Here is a 13,874-nt window from a genome sequence, read left to right as displayed (position 1 = left end):
ATTTTCTAAGCACAAAAAGCGTATTTCCCTTACATGTTTTGCACAAATTTGTTTACATCCCTGTTAGTGAGCATTTCTCCTTTGCCAAGATAATCCATTCACCTGACAGGTGTGGCATATCAAGAAGCTGATTAAACAGCATGATCATTACACAGGTGCACCTTGTACTGGGGACAATAAAAGGCCATTCTAAAATGTGTAGTTTTGGCACACAACACAATGCCACAGAAGTCTCAAGTTGAGGTAGCGTGCAATTGACATGCTGACTGCAGGAATGTCCACCAAGGCAGTTGCCAAAGAATTGAATGTTAATTTCTCTGCCATAAGTCACATCCAAAGTCATTTTAGAGAATTTGGGAGTGCGTCCAACCGCAGACAGCGTGTATGGCGTCGTGTGGGCGAGCGGCTTGCTTATGTCAACGTTGTGAACAGAGTGCCCCATGGTGGAAGTGGGGTTATGGTATGGGCAGTCATAAGCTATGGACAACGAACACAATTGCATTTTATCGATGGCAATTTGAATGCACAGAGAAACCGTGACAAGGTCCTGAGGCCCATTGTCATGCCATTCATCCGCCACCATCATCTCATGTTTCAGCATGATAATACACGGTCCAAAGTCGTGAGGGTCTGTGCACAATTCCTGGAAGCTCAAAATGTCCCTGTTCTTCCATGGCCTGCAAACTCACCAGACGTCACCCATTGAGCATGTTTGGGATGCTCTGGATTGTGTACGACAGCGTGTCCCAGTTCCCGTCAATATCCAGCAACTTTGCACAGCCATTGAAGAGGAGTGGGACAACATTCCACAAATCATCAGTCTCATCAACTCTATGTGAAGGAGATGTGTCGCGCTGCATGAGGCAAATGGTGGTCACACCAGATACCGACTGGTTTGCTGATCCACTACCCTAACTTTTTAAAGGTATTTCTGACCAACAGATGCATCGGTATTCCCAGTCATGTAAAATCCCTACAGATTAGGGCCTAATAAATTCATTTCAAATGATTGATTTCCTGATATGAACTGTAACTCTGTAAGATCTTAGAAAGTGTTGCATGTTGCATTTATATTTCTGTTCAGTGTACATGGAGTGCCTAGGCCCTAGGTGATAGTCTCACTGGGGGTTGATTTCAGGAAGTGAAATGCATTGGGCCTGAGTCTAACTGTGAGCATTTGTATGGCTGTACATAAGAGATGTAAAAAAAAAAATTATCCCCCAGTCTGTAGTACCTCAGTGTGCCCGTTGAGGGCAGCGTGGTGCAGGGCGGTGCGCCCCCCGCGGTCCGACACATTGACGCTGCTCAACAGGGGGATGATGACCTCAGCGCAGCGCAGGGCATTGTTGGCCGCGGCAACGTGAAGCGGCGTCTGCCAGTTCTTATCCCGCGCATTCACATCAGCAGAGTGACGGATCAGCACGCGAACGGCCTCCTGTAGACCAGTGTGATAGAACAACATGACGTGTGAGGAGAGATGGTACAATGTGTGTGTTCTGTAAGCAGCATAGAGAGACGAACATGTATACAGGAAATTCAACAACTGGGCATTTAATAAACCTATGCATTCATTTATAGACATAAACCAAGATGCACATATTTATAGTTCATACACAGGCACACACATTAGTGAGTCAGTCGATCCTAAGCTATCCTAGCCATGTTGAACTACCACTTTCACTCCAGGGGACTGACACAAGAGTATTGTGTTGGCTGTGTTGATAAATTGATACGGCTCTGCTATCGGTCTGGTTCTAGTTTTTATGCTGAATGTGCAGAGAGTGGTGGACGATGGTCAGACTGGTGATGGTAGTCGAGTGTCCTCTCCTCTCCACCACAGATCCTGCTTGGCAGTTTAGGCTTAGTTTAGCATCTTACCACCGGAGTCTCAGCATGGGGCCCTGAGAATGTGTCGCCATGCTGTTTGGCCTGTGTGTGTCAGGGCCACAGTACACTGAGTAGACCCCATGCAGTGTGGGTGGGTGTGTGTGTGTGTGTCAGGGCCACAGTACACTGAGTAGACCCCATGCAGTGTGTGTGTGTGTGTGTGTGTGTGTGTGTGTGTGTGTGTGTGTGTGTGTGTGTGTGTGTGTGTGTGTGTGTGTGTGTGTGTGTGTGTGTGTGTGTGTGTGTGTGTGTGTGTGTGTGTGTGTGTGTGTGTGTGTGTGTGTGTGTGTGTGTGTGTGTGTGTGTGTGTGTGTGTGTGTGTGTGTGTGTGTGTGTGTCAGGGCCACAGTACACTGAGTAGACCCCATGCAGTGTGGGTGGGTGTGTGTGTGTGTATCCACCGACCCACCTCACTACGGGATGCCACCGCTCGGTGTAGAGGGGTGAGCCACATGTTGTCTTTGGCGTTGACCCGCGCCCCTAGAGATGGATGGAGACAGAGAGAAATGTAAAGAGAGGCAATCTAGCATTAGCAGGGAGGTAGGGAGGGAAAACGAAAGATCGTGGAGCCACATTCTCCAAACAATGTGATAAAAGATACTTTCTACTCCATACACTGTAACCATATAAATTCTGATTTTTTTTGTTGCTACGGCTGTAAAACAGGGGATATTGTGTGAGGGGAGAGGGAGAGCGAGGAGGAGAAAGACAGTGGAACGAAGTTGGTTTACCGGAGAGGATGAGAAGCTCAGTGATCTCAGCATCACCCAGGAAGGCTGCAGCATGGAGTGGGGTTCGCTTGTCTGCATCCTGATGAGAGTGGTAGGGAGGGAGATTTATTAGTGTGTACAACATCCAGGAGCACTGGTACAATTTTTTGTTCAGTTTAACCCAACTGAAGTCAGACATTTTAGGCAGAGTTAGGCCAAAGAGCCCAACTCCATCTACAATGGCAAGGGAAACAGTTTCAGAGCCCATGGGTATGACAGTTAGCTTGGAGTGGAGTTCGAGCCTCTTCTGTGCTAGGCTAATTCTAACAGTTAATATATGCGATGAGCTAAGCTAATGGTACCTGCGCACTGTGTCAAAATATCCATTATCCTGGTGGCCACTGGCCATTTAGCACACAAAACAACCCCTCAAATCCAGCTGGCCCGGCACTCCACTGCCTCTCAAACAAAAAAACACATCTAAAACTGGAATATGGCTAGGTTTCCATCAAATTGGCAACATATTTTCATGCAAATATTCTAAAATACACATAAAAAACAATATGTGCATTTTCCCACCAGAGATGTGTTTGCATCAAATTGACTTGTTGCAGATTAAAAGGCTGTGTGTGGTGACGGAGCGCACATAAAATAACTTGTGTGGTTAAATTCCCATGTACCGGATAAAACATATGAGGTAAATGGGTTTACATGGCATTTTCAACTCCACTGATGGTTTTGTCACAAAACATGTTGCGTTACAGGCTGACTACACCGCTCGCGTCGCAAAATAAATGTAGAAATCTATATTATTCAATTATTGCACCCACACAGCTCGTGCGCGCCAACGAGCATCTGCGTTGCCAAGGGCTAAAATAGAAGTCAATTCTATTTGTGATGCAGATCCCGCTGCAAGTCCTGCCTCTCCCATCTCCTCATTGGTTTATAGAAGCAGGTACCCACGTGCCATCTTGATTGGTGCCTCATTGGTTATACCCACGTGGGTGACTAAAAGACGAACAAGGTCGGTGGTGGCAATGCACCTCATTTATGTACTACCTAGTTTACTTCAATATTAGGATTATTACATCAATATTTGCGAATAAAAGCATTTCCACCGCCATTTCTCAACATAAATTAATTTGACAGAAACAAAAAGATCACACCTCATTTAGCATATTTTGTTTTGTCGACATTTGGAAAGTTTACCATCAGGCCTGTCTTGACATTTTTTATCCGACATGTATTTTAAATCGCATAAAAGGGTAGGCAACCTGGTTACTGACAGCGTTCTCATTGTAGAGCCTCTGATAGCAGCCAACCGCCCATAGGAGACTAAATAACCGGACAGTATCCGTGCTCCGGAGCATGGAAGTACGGTGAATGTCTAGTGGTCTTACCAGAGCGTTGATGTCTTCCGATTTGTAGATAAGCATGCGTATCTCCTCAGGGTCTCCATTGAAGATGGCCTGAACCAGCGGAGGCTGAGTTGAAGGGAGAAAGAAGAAGGGGTCAGACTGAAGTCATTCACTAATCCTCCTCTATAGATCCTTGGTCGTTCACCGATCCTACTTATCCTAATAATAGAACAGTAGAGGAAACCTGCACTGCCCTCGTATCACATTCAAACATCAACACACGTGGATACATGTCCAAAACCCAAGCAGGGCCAATGCAAGTCTCCCCAAACACTGACCAGGTCTTTCTCCAATACGTGTCAAAACAGTGACCCTACAATAAATCTCAAGATATCAGATTTATCAGCTGTGAGTGTAAACAAGAGAAGAGGGGGAGTGATCCTTCCCATGGTATGGAATTAGAGCACTGCCAACCTCAAATCAAATTGTATTGACACATACACATAAACTCAGCAAAAAAATTAACTCTCACTGTCAACTGCGTTTATTTTCAGCAAACTTAACTTGTGTAAATATTTGTAAGAATATAACAAGATTCAACAACTGAGACATAAACTGAACAAGTTCCACAGGCATGTCACTAACAGAAATTGAATAATGTGTCCCTGAACAAAGGGGGGGAGGGGTAAAAATCAAATAATGGCCAGTTTCTGATGTGGCCACCAGGTGCATTAAGTACTGCAGTGCATCTCCTCCTCATGGACTGCACCAGATTTGCCCGTTCTTGCTGTGAGACGGCACCTGCAAGTTCCCGGACATTTCTGGGGGGGGAATGGCCCTAGCCCTCATCCTCCGATCCAACAGGTCCCAGACGTGCTCAATGGGATTGAGATCCGGGCTCTTCGCTGGCCATGGCAGTACACTGACATTCCTGTCTTGCAAGAAATCACGCACAGAACTAGCAGTATGGCTGGTGGCATTGTTATGCTGAAGGGTCTTGTCAGGATGAGCCTGCAGGAAGGGTACCACATGAGGGAGGAGGATGTCTTCCCTGTAATGCACAGCGTTCAGATTGCCTGCAATGACAAGCTCAGTCCGATGATGCTGTGACACACCGCCCCAGATCATGACGGAGCCTCCACCTCAAAGTTTATTTAGCAGATGTTACTACGGATGTAGCGAAATGCTTGTAAATGAGCTACTGCTCATTTACAAGCATTTCGCTACATCGCTACCAGCCATACTGCTCGTTCTGTGCGTGATTTCTTGCAAGACAGGAATGTCAGTGTACTGCCATGGCCAGCGAAGAGCCCGGATCTCAATCCCATTGAGCACGTCTGGGACCTGTTGGATCGGAGTGACGATTCAATCTGTTTTTAAAAAGCTGGAGAATTGAGTGACTGAGTGAGACTCACTATAGGCCTACATTTTTTATTTTATTTTATTTTATTTTACCTTTATTTTACTAGGCAAGTCAGTTAAGAACAAATTCTTATTTTCAATGACGGCCTAGGAACAGTGGGTTAACTGCCTGTTCAGGGGCAGAATGACGGATTTGTACCTTGTCAGCTCGGGGATTTGAACTTGCAACCTTCCGGTTACTAGTCCAACGCTCTAACCACTAGGCTACCCTGCCGCCCCGGTATAGGCCTAGTGGTGTAGTTAAGACTGTGGTGGGTTTTACAACTGTATGTAGTTATTTACAAAGAGGGATATAAAAGGCCTCAAACTCAACAAGAGAACAGTACAGCAGCATGTAGAGGCCATTATCTTAGTCTAGTGAATGAGGTCACAGTGCCTCCTGCCTCTCTCTCCCCAACCTAAATTAATGTCCCAGACATCGCCGGCATGCAGACACAAATTATCAGAGTGTCAATCAATACTTGGCCTTAGATCAGCATGCTCAGTCAGCTTTCTGAGTAACACAGTGGAAAGGGCTAACGGACTGGCCAAGGCATGATGGGGACTGGTCACGGCATGATGGGGACTGGCCACGGCATGATGGGGACTGGTCACGGCATGATGGCGACTGGTCACGGCATGATGGGGACTGGTCACGGCATGATGGGGACTGGCCACGGCATGATGGGGATTGGTCACGGCATGATGGGGACTGGCCAAGGCATGATGGGGACTGGCCATGGCATGATGGGGACTGGCCAAGGCATGATGGGGACTGGCCAAGGCATGATGGGGACTGGTCACGGCATGATGGGGACTGGCCACGGCATGATGGGGACTGGCCACGGCATGATGGGGACTGGCCACGGCATGATGGGGACTGGCTATGTTCTAATACTTGTAGGCTGTAGAATATATTAATTCCTTACAAATCCTTCCTTCAAGGAAGGCCCCAAAATGTTGAGATACCCCTACCTACCCCTCCCCTTTGAAAGTCAATAGTCACTGATCTGACCAGGTTTGATTGGTGAAAGCAAAGTCATATAAACTCTGCCTTTCTTTTATCTAAGAACACACAGATGTGCGATTACCCTCAAGGAAGGGAGGAAAGGAGGGCGCCCAGTTTTTAAAGTATCCCAACAAGACCTTCCTAGCTCTAAGTCTTTGTGACAGACAAGGGGAGCCATGGTTCAGAGGGCGAGACAGACTGGTTCCATATTGATGCTGTTTCTGGGTGCTGCAGAGCAGACCCTCGTCATGTGATGATGACTGAGCGGGAAATTGTTTCCACAGCCTGTTAGTTACATACAACATAAAGGTTCATGAAGAGAGACAGGAAGATGATTGAGTTGGAGCCCTGACTGACTGAGCCCTATGTACTACAGTCAGACCAGGCCATGTTGCTGCATCTTGACTTGCTGTCCCTCCTCCACCTCGCCGCCTGACTTCCTGTTAAACTCTGTCACCTTCTCAGAATCGACACGCAGAGAGGAAGCCTAGCTAACTCTGCATTTTCAGTTCCGCTTCTAGACCACACACGCCCACACTAGCCTACTGATCCTATAATCTGCAAGGACCTGCACAGAAAATGTGTAGGCCTATATGAAACAGCAGGTAGAGAGACAGAGGAGGGCAGGCCACAGCATAATACTCTACAGCCTCCCCACATCCCAGCTTTCCCATGGTGATCTAAACAACCACAGGGGCCACTCTGCCAGAGGAGTGTTTTATTGGAATGGGCCTCTCCTCCTTATGGATTGATTTGGAACATTTTCCCGCCTTTTCTCACACCCCCACACCCATAATTCATTTCACTCTATTAAGACAGGAAATGCAACTAATAGCAGGATCTGTGTGGCCATGTAAGCGACACAAGTCCTTAAAGAGAATAGTTAGGCTAGATATGGTTCACAATCACACAAGAAGTTGAGGCAAAGAAGAGCTGTGCCTTTAAAACAGAGATGAGAGAGCACTTGGCAGCATGTTGCCTTATGTTTTGCTGTCTCTTTCAAGTACTCACACACTCACACAAACAGCTGGCATCACCTACTGGTCACAAAGCTGGTGTCTCGTCACTTTTTGTAATTGCAATGGGGATTTGGGGGACAGTGCTACCAAGCGCTGGGGAGAAGGGAGGTCCTGGCTGAAAGCAAGCAGCCGTCCTGAATGAGGACATTACCCAAACCACCACCCCTCCAGGCAAACCAAAAGCCTCTAACACTGAGCCCATTGTTGCCACGGCACAGCACAGCACACTACCCTCATCCTCCTCCCTCCTCCTGACTCCAAGGGCCAACGAATGTTCTCAAAACTACCCCTTTGTCCAATAGGAGAGTGGCATCTTCCTTGTCTTCATTTAGAACCGCCGTAGAGCCAGCCTCTTAAATCAACTAGTCCTGTCTCAAAGAGTCCCAATGGAATCAAGAGCGGTCCCCGGCATTTGACAAAACAAATGGATGTTTCCCCTTCAATCGCTCTCCATCTCTCTCTCTATGTTGACCTCATCCTACACAAACTTCCTGCATCTGATAAAAACGTTGTTTTCATTCTTTAATCTGCAAACAACACACATGCAATCTGGTTCGTCCATGCATGACCACACTGACACACACAAAGCACTTTCTGGGCTTTTCTGCGATTGTTCTTCCAGAACATAGGAATGGTGAATAATCAGAGCCGCATTGTAATTGGTGCCCAAGGGTACAGAACAGATCTGAATCTCGACTCCCACAGCACAGCTCCAAAATGAAAAGCTGCTGATGCCGATGATGTCCCACTAAAAATGAATTGCAGAATTAAAACCATGCTGCGCGCGACAGTGTTTCCCTCTCCTTCCCTCACTGTTGGCAGCGTCACAGAAAGAGAGGGGAAAGATAAGTCTGTGTGTGTGTGTGTGTGTGTGTGTGTGTGTGTGTGTGTGTGTGTGTGTGTGTGTGTGTGTGTGTGTGTGTGTGCGTGTGCGTGTGTGTGCGTGCGCGTGCGCGTGCGCGTGCGTGTGCGTGTGTGTGTGTGTGCGTCTGTCTATGACAGTAGACGCACATATATGGGTTGTGTAGGCGTTTCTCCTGTTAAGGAGATATTTCTATCTCAACACAGGAAGCCCAGCAGCATTCAAAACAAGAGGGAAAAAAACAAGACAATATCTCATGAGCACCCACACACAGATCACACACACACACACACACACACACACACACACACACACACACACACACACACACACACACACACACACACACACACACACACACACACACACACACACACACACACACACACACACACACACAGATGAACAACCCATGGGATCAAGGAAGAAAAAAATGAAAAGGGGAGGGGGATGATGAGACCCAATAACGTCCTGTCCCTTTCCTTTAACACAGAAGGGAGATTACACTGGACACAACACTCACTGGACAGTACACACACACAGCCGACAGAGCCATATGCCTGTATAGTCTCTCTGCAAACATACACATCCGTTGGGTGGTTCCATATGATTTCAAACACTTTTGGACTGCACCCCCTTTTGTTTTGAACAAAAACTTACATACATGTTTGTCCATCATAGAAGTGGTCAGAAAGTGATATTTTGGACCTGAATACTAGAACAATCAGGAGAAAGAAGTGCTCAAAGTTGACTCATTATGCATACGGGCAATTCCATGTTAACAGAACTACACTGAGAGTCCACATTATCACTTTAGAATGTATACCAAACAAAAACCATTGATTTCAAAGTTTCACAAACCATAGAACTCTATGCAAAATTGCTACTTTTAACAAAAAAATTTTTTTACAGAAACACATTCATAGGAAGAACTACGCAGATACAAAGTTCGGTAACAGAATACAACTGAGGGAGCCTTTACTGTAATTCTGTTACCAAACTTTGCATCTGCACAGTTTAAGTAAAACATGTTTTACTGTGTAAATTGTTCACTTTACTGTGTAAAGTGGTCATTGAGCGTAGAGTAGTATGGTTTGTTAAAGGCCCAGTACAGTCAAACACATGATTTCCTGTGTTGTATACAGTGGGGCAAAAAAGTATTTCATCAGCCACCAATTGTGCAAGTTCTCCCACTTAAAAAGATGAGTGAGGCCTGTAATTTTCATCATAGGTACAATTCAACTATGACAGACAAAATGAGAAGAAAAAAAATCCAGAAAATCACATTGTAGGATTTTTTATTAATTTATTTGCAAATTATGGTGGAAAATAAGTCTTTGGTCACCTACAAACAAGCAGGATTTCTGGCTCTCACAGACCTGTAACTTCTTCTTTAAGAGGCTCCTCTGTCCTCCACTCGTTACCTGTATTAATGGCACCTGTTTGAACTTGTTATCAGTATAAAAGACACCTGTCCACAACCTCAAACAGTCACACTCCAAACTCCACTATGGCCAAGACCAAAGAGCTGTCAAAGGACACCAGAAACAAAATTGTAGACCTGCACCAGGCTGGGAAGACTGAATCTGCAATAGGTAAGCAGCTTGGTTTGAAGAAATCAACTGTGGGAGCAATTATTAGGAAATGGAAGACATACAAGACCCCTGATAATCTCCCTCGATCTGGGGCTCCACGCAAGATCTCACCCCGTGGGGTCAAAATGATCACAAGAACGGTGAGCAAAAATCCCAGAACCACACGGGGGGACCTAGTGAATGACCTGCAGAGAGCTGGGACCAAAGTAACAAAGCCTACCATCAGTAACACACTACGCTGCCAGGGACTCAAATCCTGCAGTGCCAGACGTGTCCCCCTGCTTAAGCCAGTACATGTCCAGGCCCGTCTGAAGTTTGCTAGAGAGCTTTTGGATGATCCAGAAGAAGATGTCATATGGTCAGATGAAACCAAAAGATAACTTTTTGGTAAAAACTCAACTTGTCGTGATTGGAGGACAAATAATTCTGAGTTGCATCCAAAGGACACCATACCTACTGTGAAGCATGGGGGTGGAAACATCATGCTTTGGGGCTGTTTTTCTGCAAAGGGACCAGGACGACTGATCCGTGTAAAGGAAAGAATGAATGGGGCCATGTATCGTGAGATTGAGTGAAAACCTCCTTCCATCAGCAAGGGCATTGAAGATGAAACGTGGTTGGGTTTTTCAGCATGACAATGATCCCAAACACACTGCCCGTGCAACAAAGGAGTGGCTTCGTAAGAAGCATTTCAAGGTCGTGGAGTGGCCTAGCCAGTCTCCAGATCTCAACCCCATAGAAAATCTTTGTGGAGGGAGTTGAAAGTCCGTGTTGCCCAGCAACAGCCCCAAAACATCACTGCTCTAGAGGAGATCTGCATGGAGGAATGGGCCAAAATACCAGCAACAGTGTGTGAAAACCTTGTGAAGACTTACAGAAAACGTTTGACCTCTGTCATTGCCAACAAAGGGTATATAACAAAGTATTGAGATAAACTTTTGTTATTGACCAAATACTTATTTTCCACCATAATTTGCAAATAAATTCATTAAAAATCCCACAATGTGATTTTCTGGATTTTTTTTCTCATTTTGTCTGTCATAGTTGAAGTGTACCTATGATGAAAATTACAGGCCTCTCTCATATTTTTAAGTGGGAGATCTTGCACAATTGGTGGCTGACTAAATACTTTTTTGCCCCACTGTATATACACACTGAGGTTAGAATAATACTGTGAAAATTATTATAACACCCTTTTAGTGTAAGAGCTGGTTGAAAAGTTTTGGTGGGATGGAGTTATGGCCTTCCATGGTGACATCACCATGCAGTAAATTAGTTAAAAGACCAATAAGAAATAGGATTCCAAACCTCCCCACTCAGACCACATTCTAATTTCTTGTTTGAGAAATTACCCTTTGCTAAGAAGCTTTTTACATTTTAATTTAAAACAATCACGGTAAGGTACTTCATTGTTACCCCAAAATGATTTGATTTGAGATTTTTTTTTATATTAAAAAAAAGAGTTGCATTAGACCTTTAAACTTTGAAATCAGTGTTTTTTGTTTGACCTCTGTAGATGCTGTCATTATTATCCCTTTGACCCTGTCACTCAGCACCTCTAGAACCAAAACAGACCCTTACATGGTGAACAACCAATCAAATATGCCAGTGGTGCCAGAAACATTGCATTGTGGCCAATGGCTGTAAAAAATATTGTATATGCTCCCATGGTGAAGTTTGACGTGACAGAAGTAGGCATTTTTTCTCAACATCCTACTCTTCTTGCTGAATATAATTTAGGAGGAAGAAAGAAATGGGGAACTTGATTAGGCAAGCCCAAAATGCAGAACACTGTCTTTTGAAAAAGAATGGAGAGTTAAAAGTAGCCATAAAGAGAGTCTACTTGAGATAACTTTAAATATCATAAACAGGGGCAGACAGCAACATTGTCATTAGAGACGATTAAGGAATTCACAGCTGAATTCCGATGGCGGGTGATACAACCAGGGTACATATTCTTAAACAGAAGAGCAAGCAGGAAGTCACCCCGAATCCGTTGTCCTAATTTTAAAAAGGCGAGCGGAACAAAGAACTAAAGAAATACTACAAATGCATCTATAAAATGCTATAACACACCGCTCGCTCGCGTAGCGGACCACATCTGTTCCTTATAGGCACCAGAAAATCCATTTCCTCTCGCTTGCATGCAATGCATTAAGAATAATTTCTCAAATACGTCCCCAAAAACATTCTGCTTGCCCAGGACTTACTTAGGCATTTATTTAGAGAGTAACCACAATGGTAATGCTTATAGATCATCTATGAAATACGAAATATAAATTATTAGTCGAATTGGCATAGCTACCTGCTCGACGAGTTTAAGAACAGCCATAATAATCTCGGTCAGCTTGGTCCGCACATCAACACACTCCCTCAAACATCAGATCATGTAATTGTCTTGGAACAATATTTATGTTCGAAAAAATACGTTTTTTCCTTTATCGCTCTTGTTTGATGCAGCAGTCAGGGAAGTAAATAATGTTAGTTTTCTCATGCAACGCAGATCCTCGGTCAGGGCCCGGGCTGTATCACGGCCCCATGGCCAGCTCCACTGGCGCTATCTGCGGCGAAGGTGAGTCGAGGCAACCGCCGCCACAGTGAGCAGAAGAAGGAAAAGCTTATCCGACTAATGTAAACAAGCATTTACTGCTTCTGCACTGGGGACTTTCTCTCTAAATCGCCATACACTCCCTCTCTCTCACTTTGCAGCTCCGGAAATATTCCTATGTACTGTATGTAAAACGGGTGAACAGAGATTTCACACAGGAAGTTCCAGCCTCTCGCTCTCTCCTCCACTCAGATGCAGAATTTGAGGAGAGTCATCGCGGATTGTCAGCAGCAACGCTCAGTAGATCTCTCCCTCTGCTCCCCTCCAGTGGCTAGAATAGGAAAAACAACTATTCTGAGTTATGTCAGATTGTTTTTTTAAATTATTTTTTATATTGAACCTTTATTTCACTAGGCAAGTCAGTTAAGAACAAATTCTTATTTTACAATGACAACCTACCCCAGCCAAACCCTCCTCTAACACGGACAACGCTGTGCCAGTTGTGCACCTCCCGATTTACATTACATTTAAGTCATTTAGCAGACGCTTTTATCCAGAGCGACTTACAAATTGGTGCATTCACCTTATGACATCCAGTGGAACAGTCACTTTTTACAATAGTGCATCTAAATCTTAAAGGGGGGGGGGTGAGAAGGATTACTTATCCTATCCTAGGTATTCCTTAAAGAGGTGGGGTTTCAGGTGTCTCCGGAAGGTGGTGATTGACTCCGCTGTCCTGGCGTCGTGAGGAAGTTTGTTCCACCATTGGGGGGCCAGAGCAGCGAACAGTTTTGACTGGGCTGAGCGGGAACTGTACTCCCGATCACGGCCGGTTGTGATTCAGCCCACGACCGAACCAGGGTCTGTAGTGATGCCTCTAGCATAGATGCAGTGCCTTAAACCGCTGCGCCACTAGGGAGCCTAAAATTGTAAATTGCTTTGGTAATGTTCAGTGGCCTACAGCTAGCTACACTACAGGTGAATTACCAAGAAAGAGTTACTTGGATCACCACGCTCTAGCGACTCCTTGTGGTGGGCCGGGTGCCTGCAGGCTGACTTCGGTCTTCAGTTGAACAGTGTTTCCTCCGACACTTTGGTGCGGCTGGTTTCCGGGTGAAGCAAGCAGGTGTTAAGAAGTGCGGTTTGGTGGGTCATGTTTCGGAGGACGCATGAATCGACCTTTGCCTCTCTGGAGCCCGTTGGGGAGGTGCAACGATGAGACAAGATCATAATCACAAAATAGGGGAGAAAAAGGGAGGTAAAATGTACAAAATAAAATAAATTAAAAAGGGGTTATTCGAAAAACCCTTTAAAAGGGTTCCCCCACAATTTCAATTTGAAGAACCCCTAAAGGATACTCCAGGAACCTTTTATTTTTAAAGTGTAAGACCTCTATACCAGGCGGTGTCAGAGGAAGAGCCAACAAATTTTTAAAAGACTCCAGCCACCCAAGCCACAGACTGTTCTCTTTGCTACCGCACGGCA

The 13,874-nt window shown here is 45.2% G+C and overlaps 1 protein-coding gene across 3 annotated transcripts in view; it reads right to left on the bottom strand.

Annotated features, from left to right (window-relative positions):
* Positions 1–12,610, bottom strand: part of LOC124024481 (serine/threonine-protein phosphatase 6 regulatory ankyrin repeat subunit B-like) — a 32,050-nt gene extending 19,440 nt beyond the window's left edge. For all 3 annotated transcript variants that reach the window (XM_046338381.1, XM_046338382.1, XM_046338383.1), the window contains exons 1-5: positions 12,147–12,610; positions 3,998–4,081; positions 2,619–2,697; positions 2,297–2,367; positions 1,235–1,435 (exon numbers count right to left, since the gene is read on the bottom strand). In XM_046338381.1, coding sequence (XP_046194337.1) covers positions 1,235–1,435; positions 2,297–2,367; positions 2,619–2,697; positions 3,998–4,081; positions 12,147–12,173 — 462 coding nt within the window. In that variant the 5' untranslated portion in view covers positions 12,174–12,610. The remainder of the gene's footprint in view (positions 1–1,234; positions 1,436–2,296; positions 2,368–2,618; positions 2,698–3,997; positions 4,082–12,146) is intronic.
* Between the last annotated feature and the right edge of the window lie 1,264 nt (positions 12,611–13,874).

Source organism: Oncorhynchus gorbuscha, unplaced genomic scaffold, assembly GCF_021184085.1.
Source record: "Oncorhynchus gorbuscha isolate QuinsamMale2020 ecotype Even-year unplaced genomic scaffold, OgorEven_v1.0 Un_scaffold_1872, whole genome shotgun sequence".
Lineage (NCBI taxonomy): Eukaryota > Metazoa > Chordata > Actinopteri > Salmoniformes > Salmonidae > Oncorhynchus > Oncorhynchus gorbuscha.
Note: the sequence above shows the minus strand (reverse complement) of the source record. Positions and strands in the feature narration are given on the sequence as shown.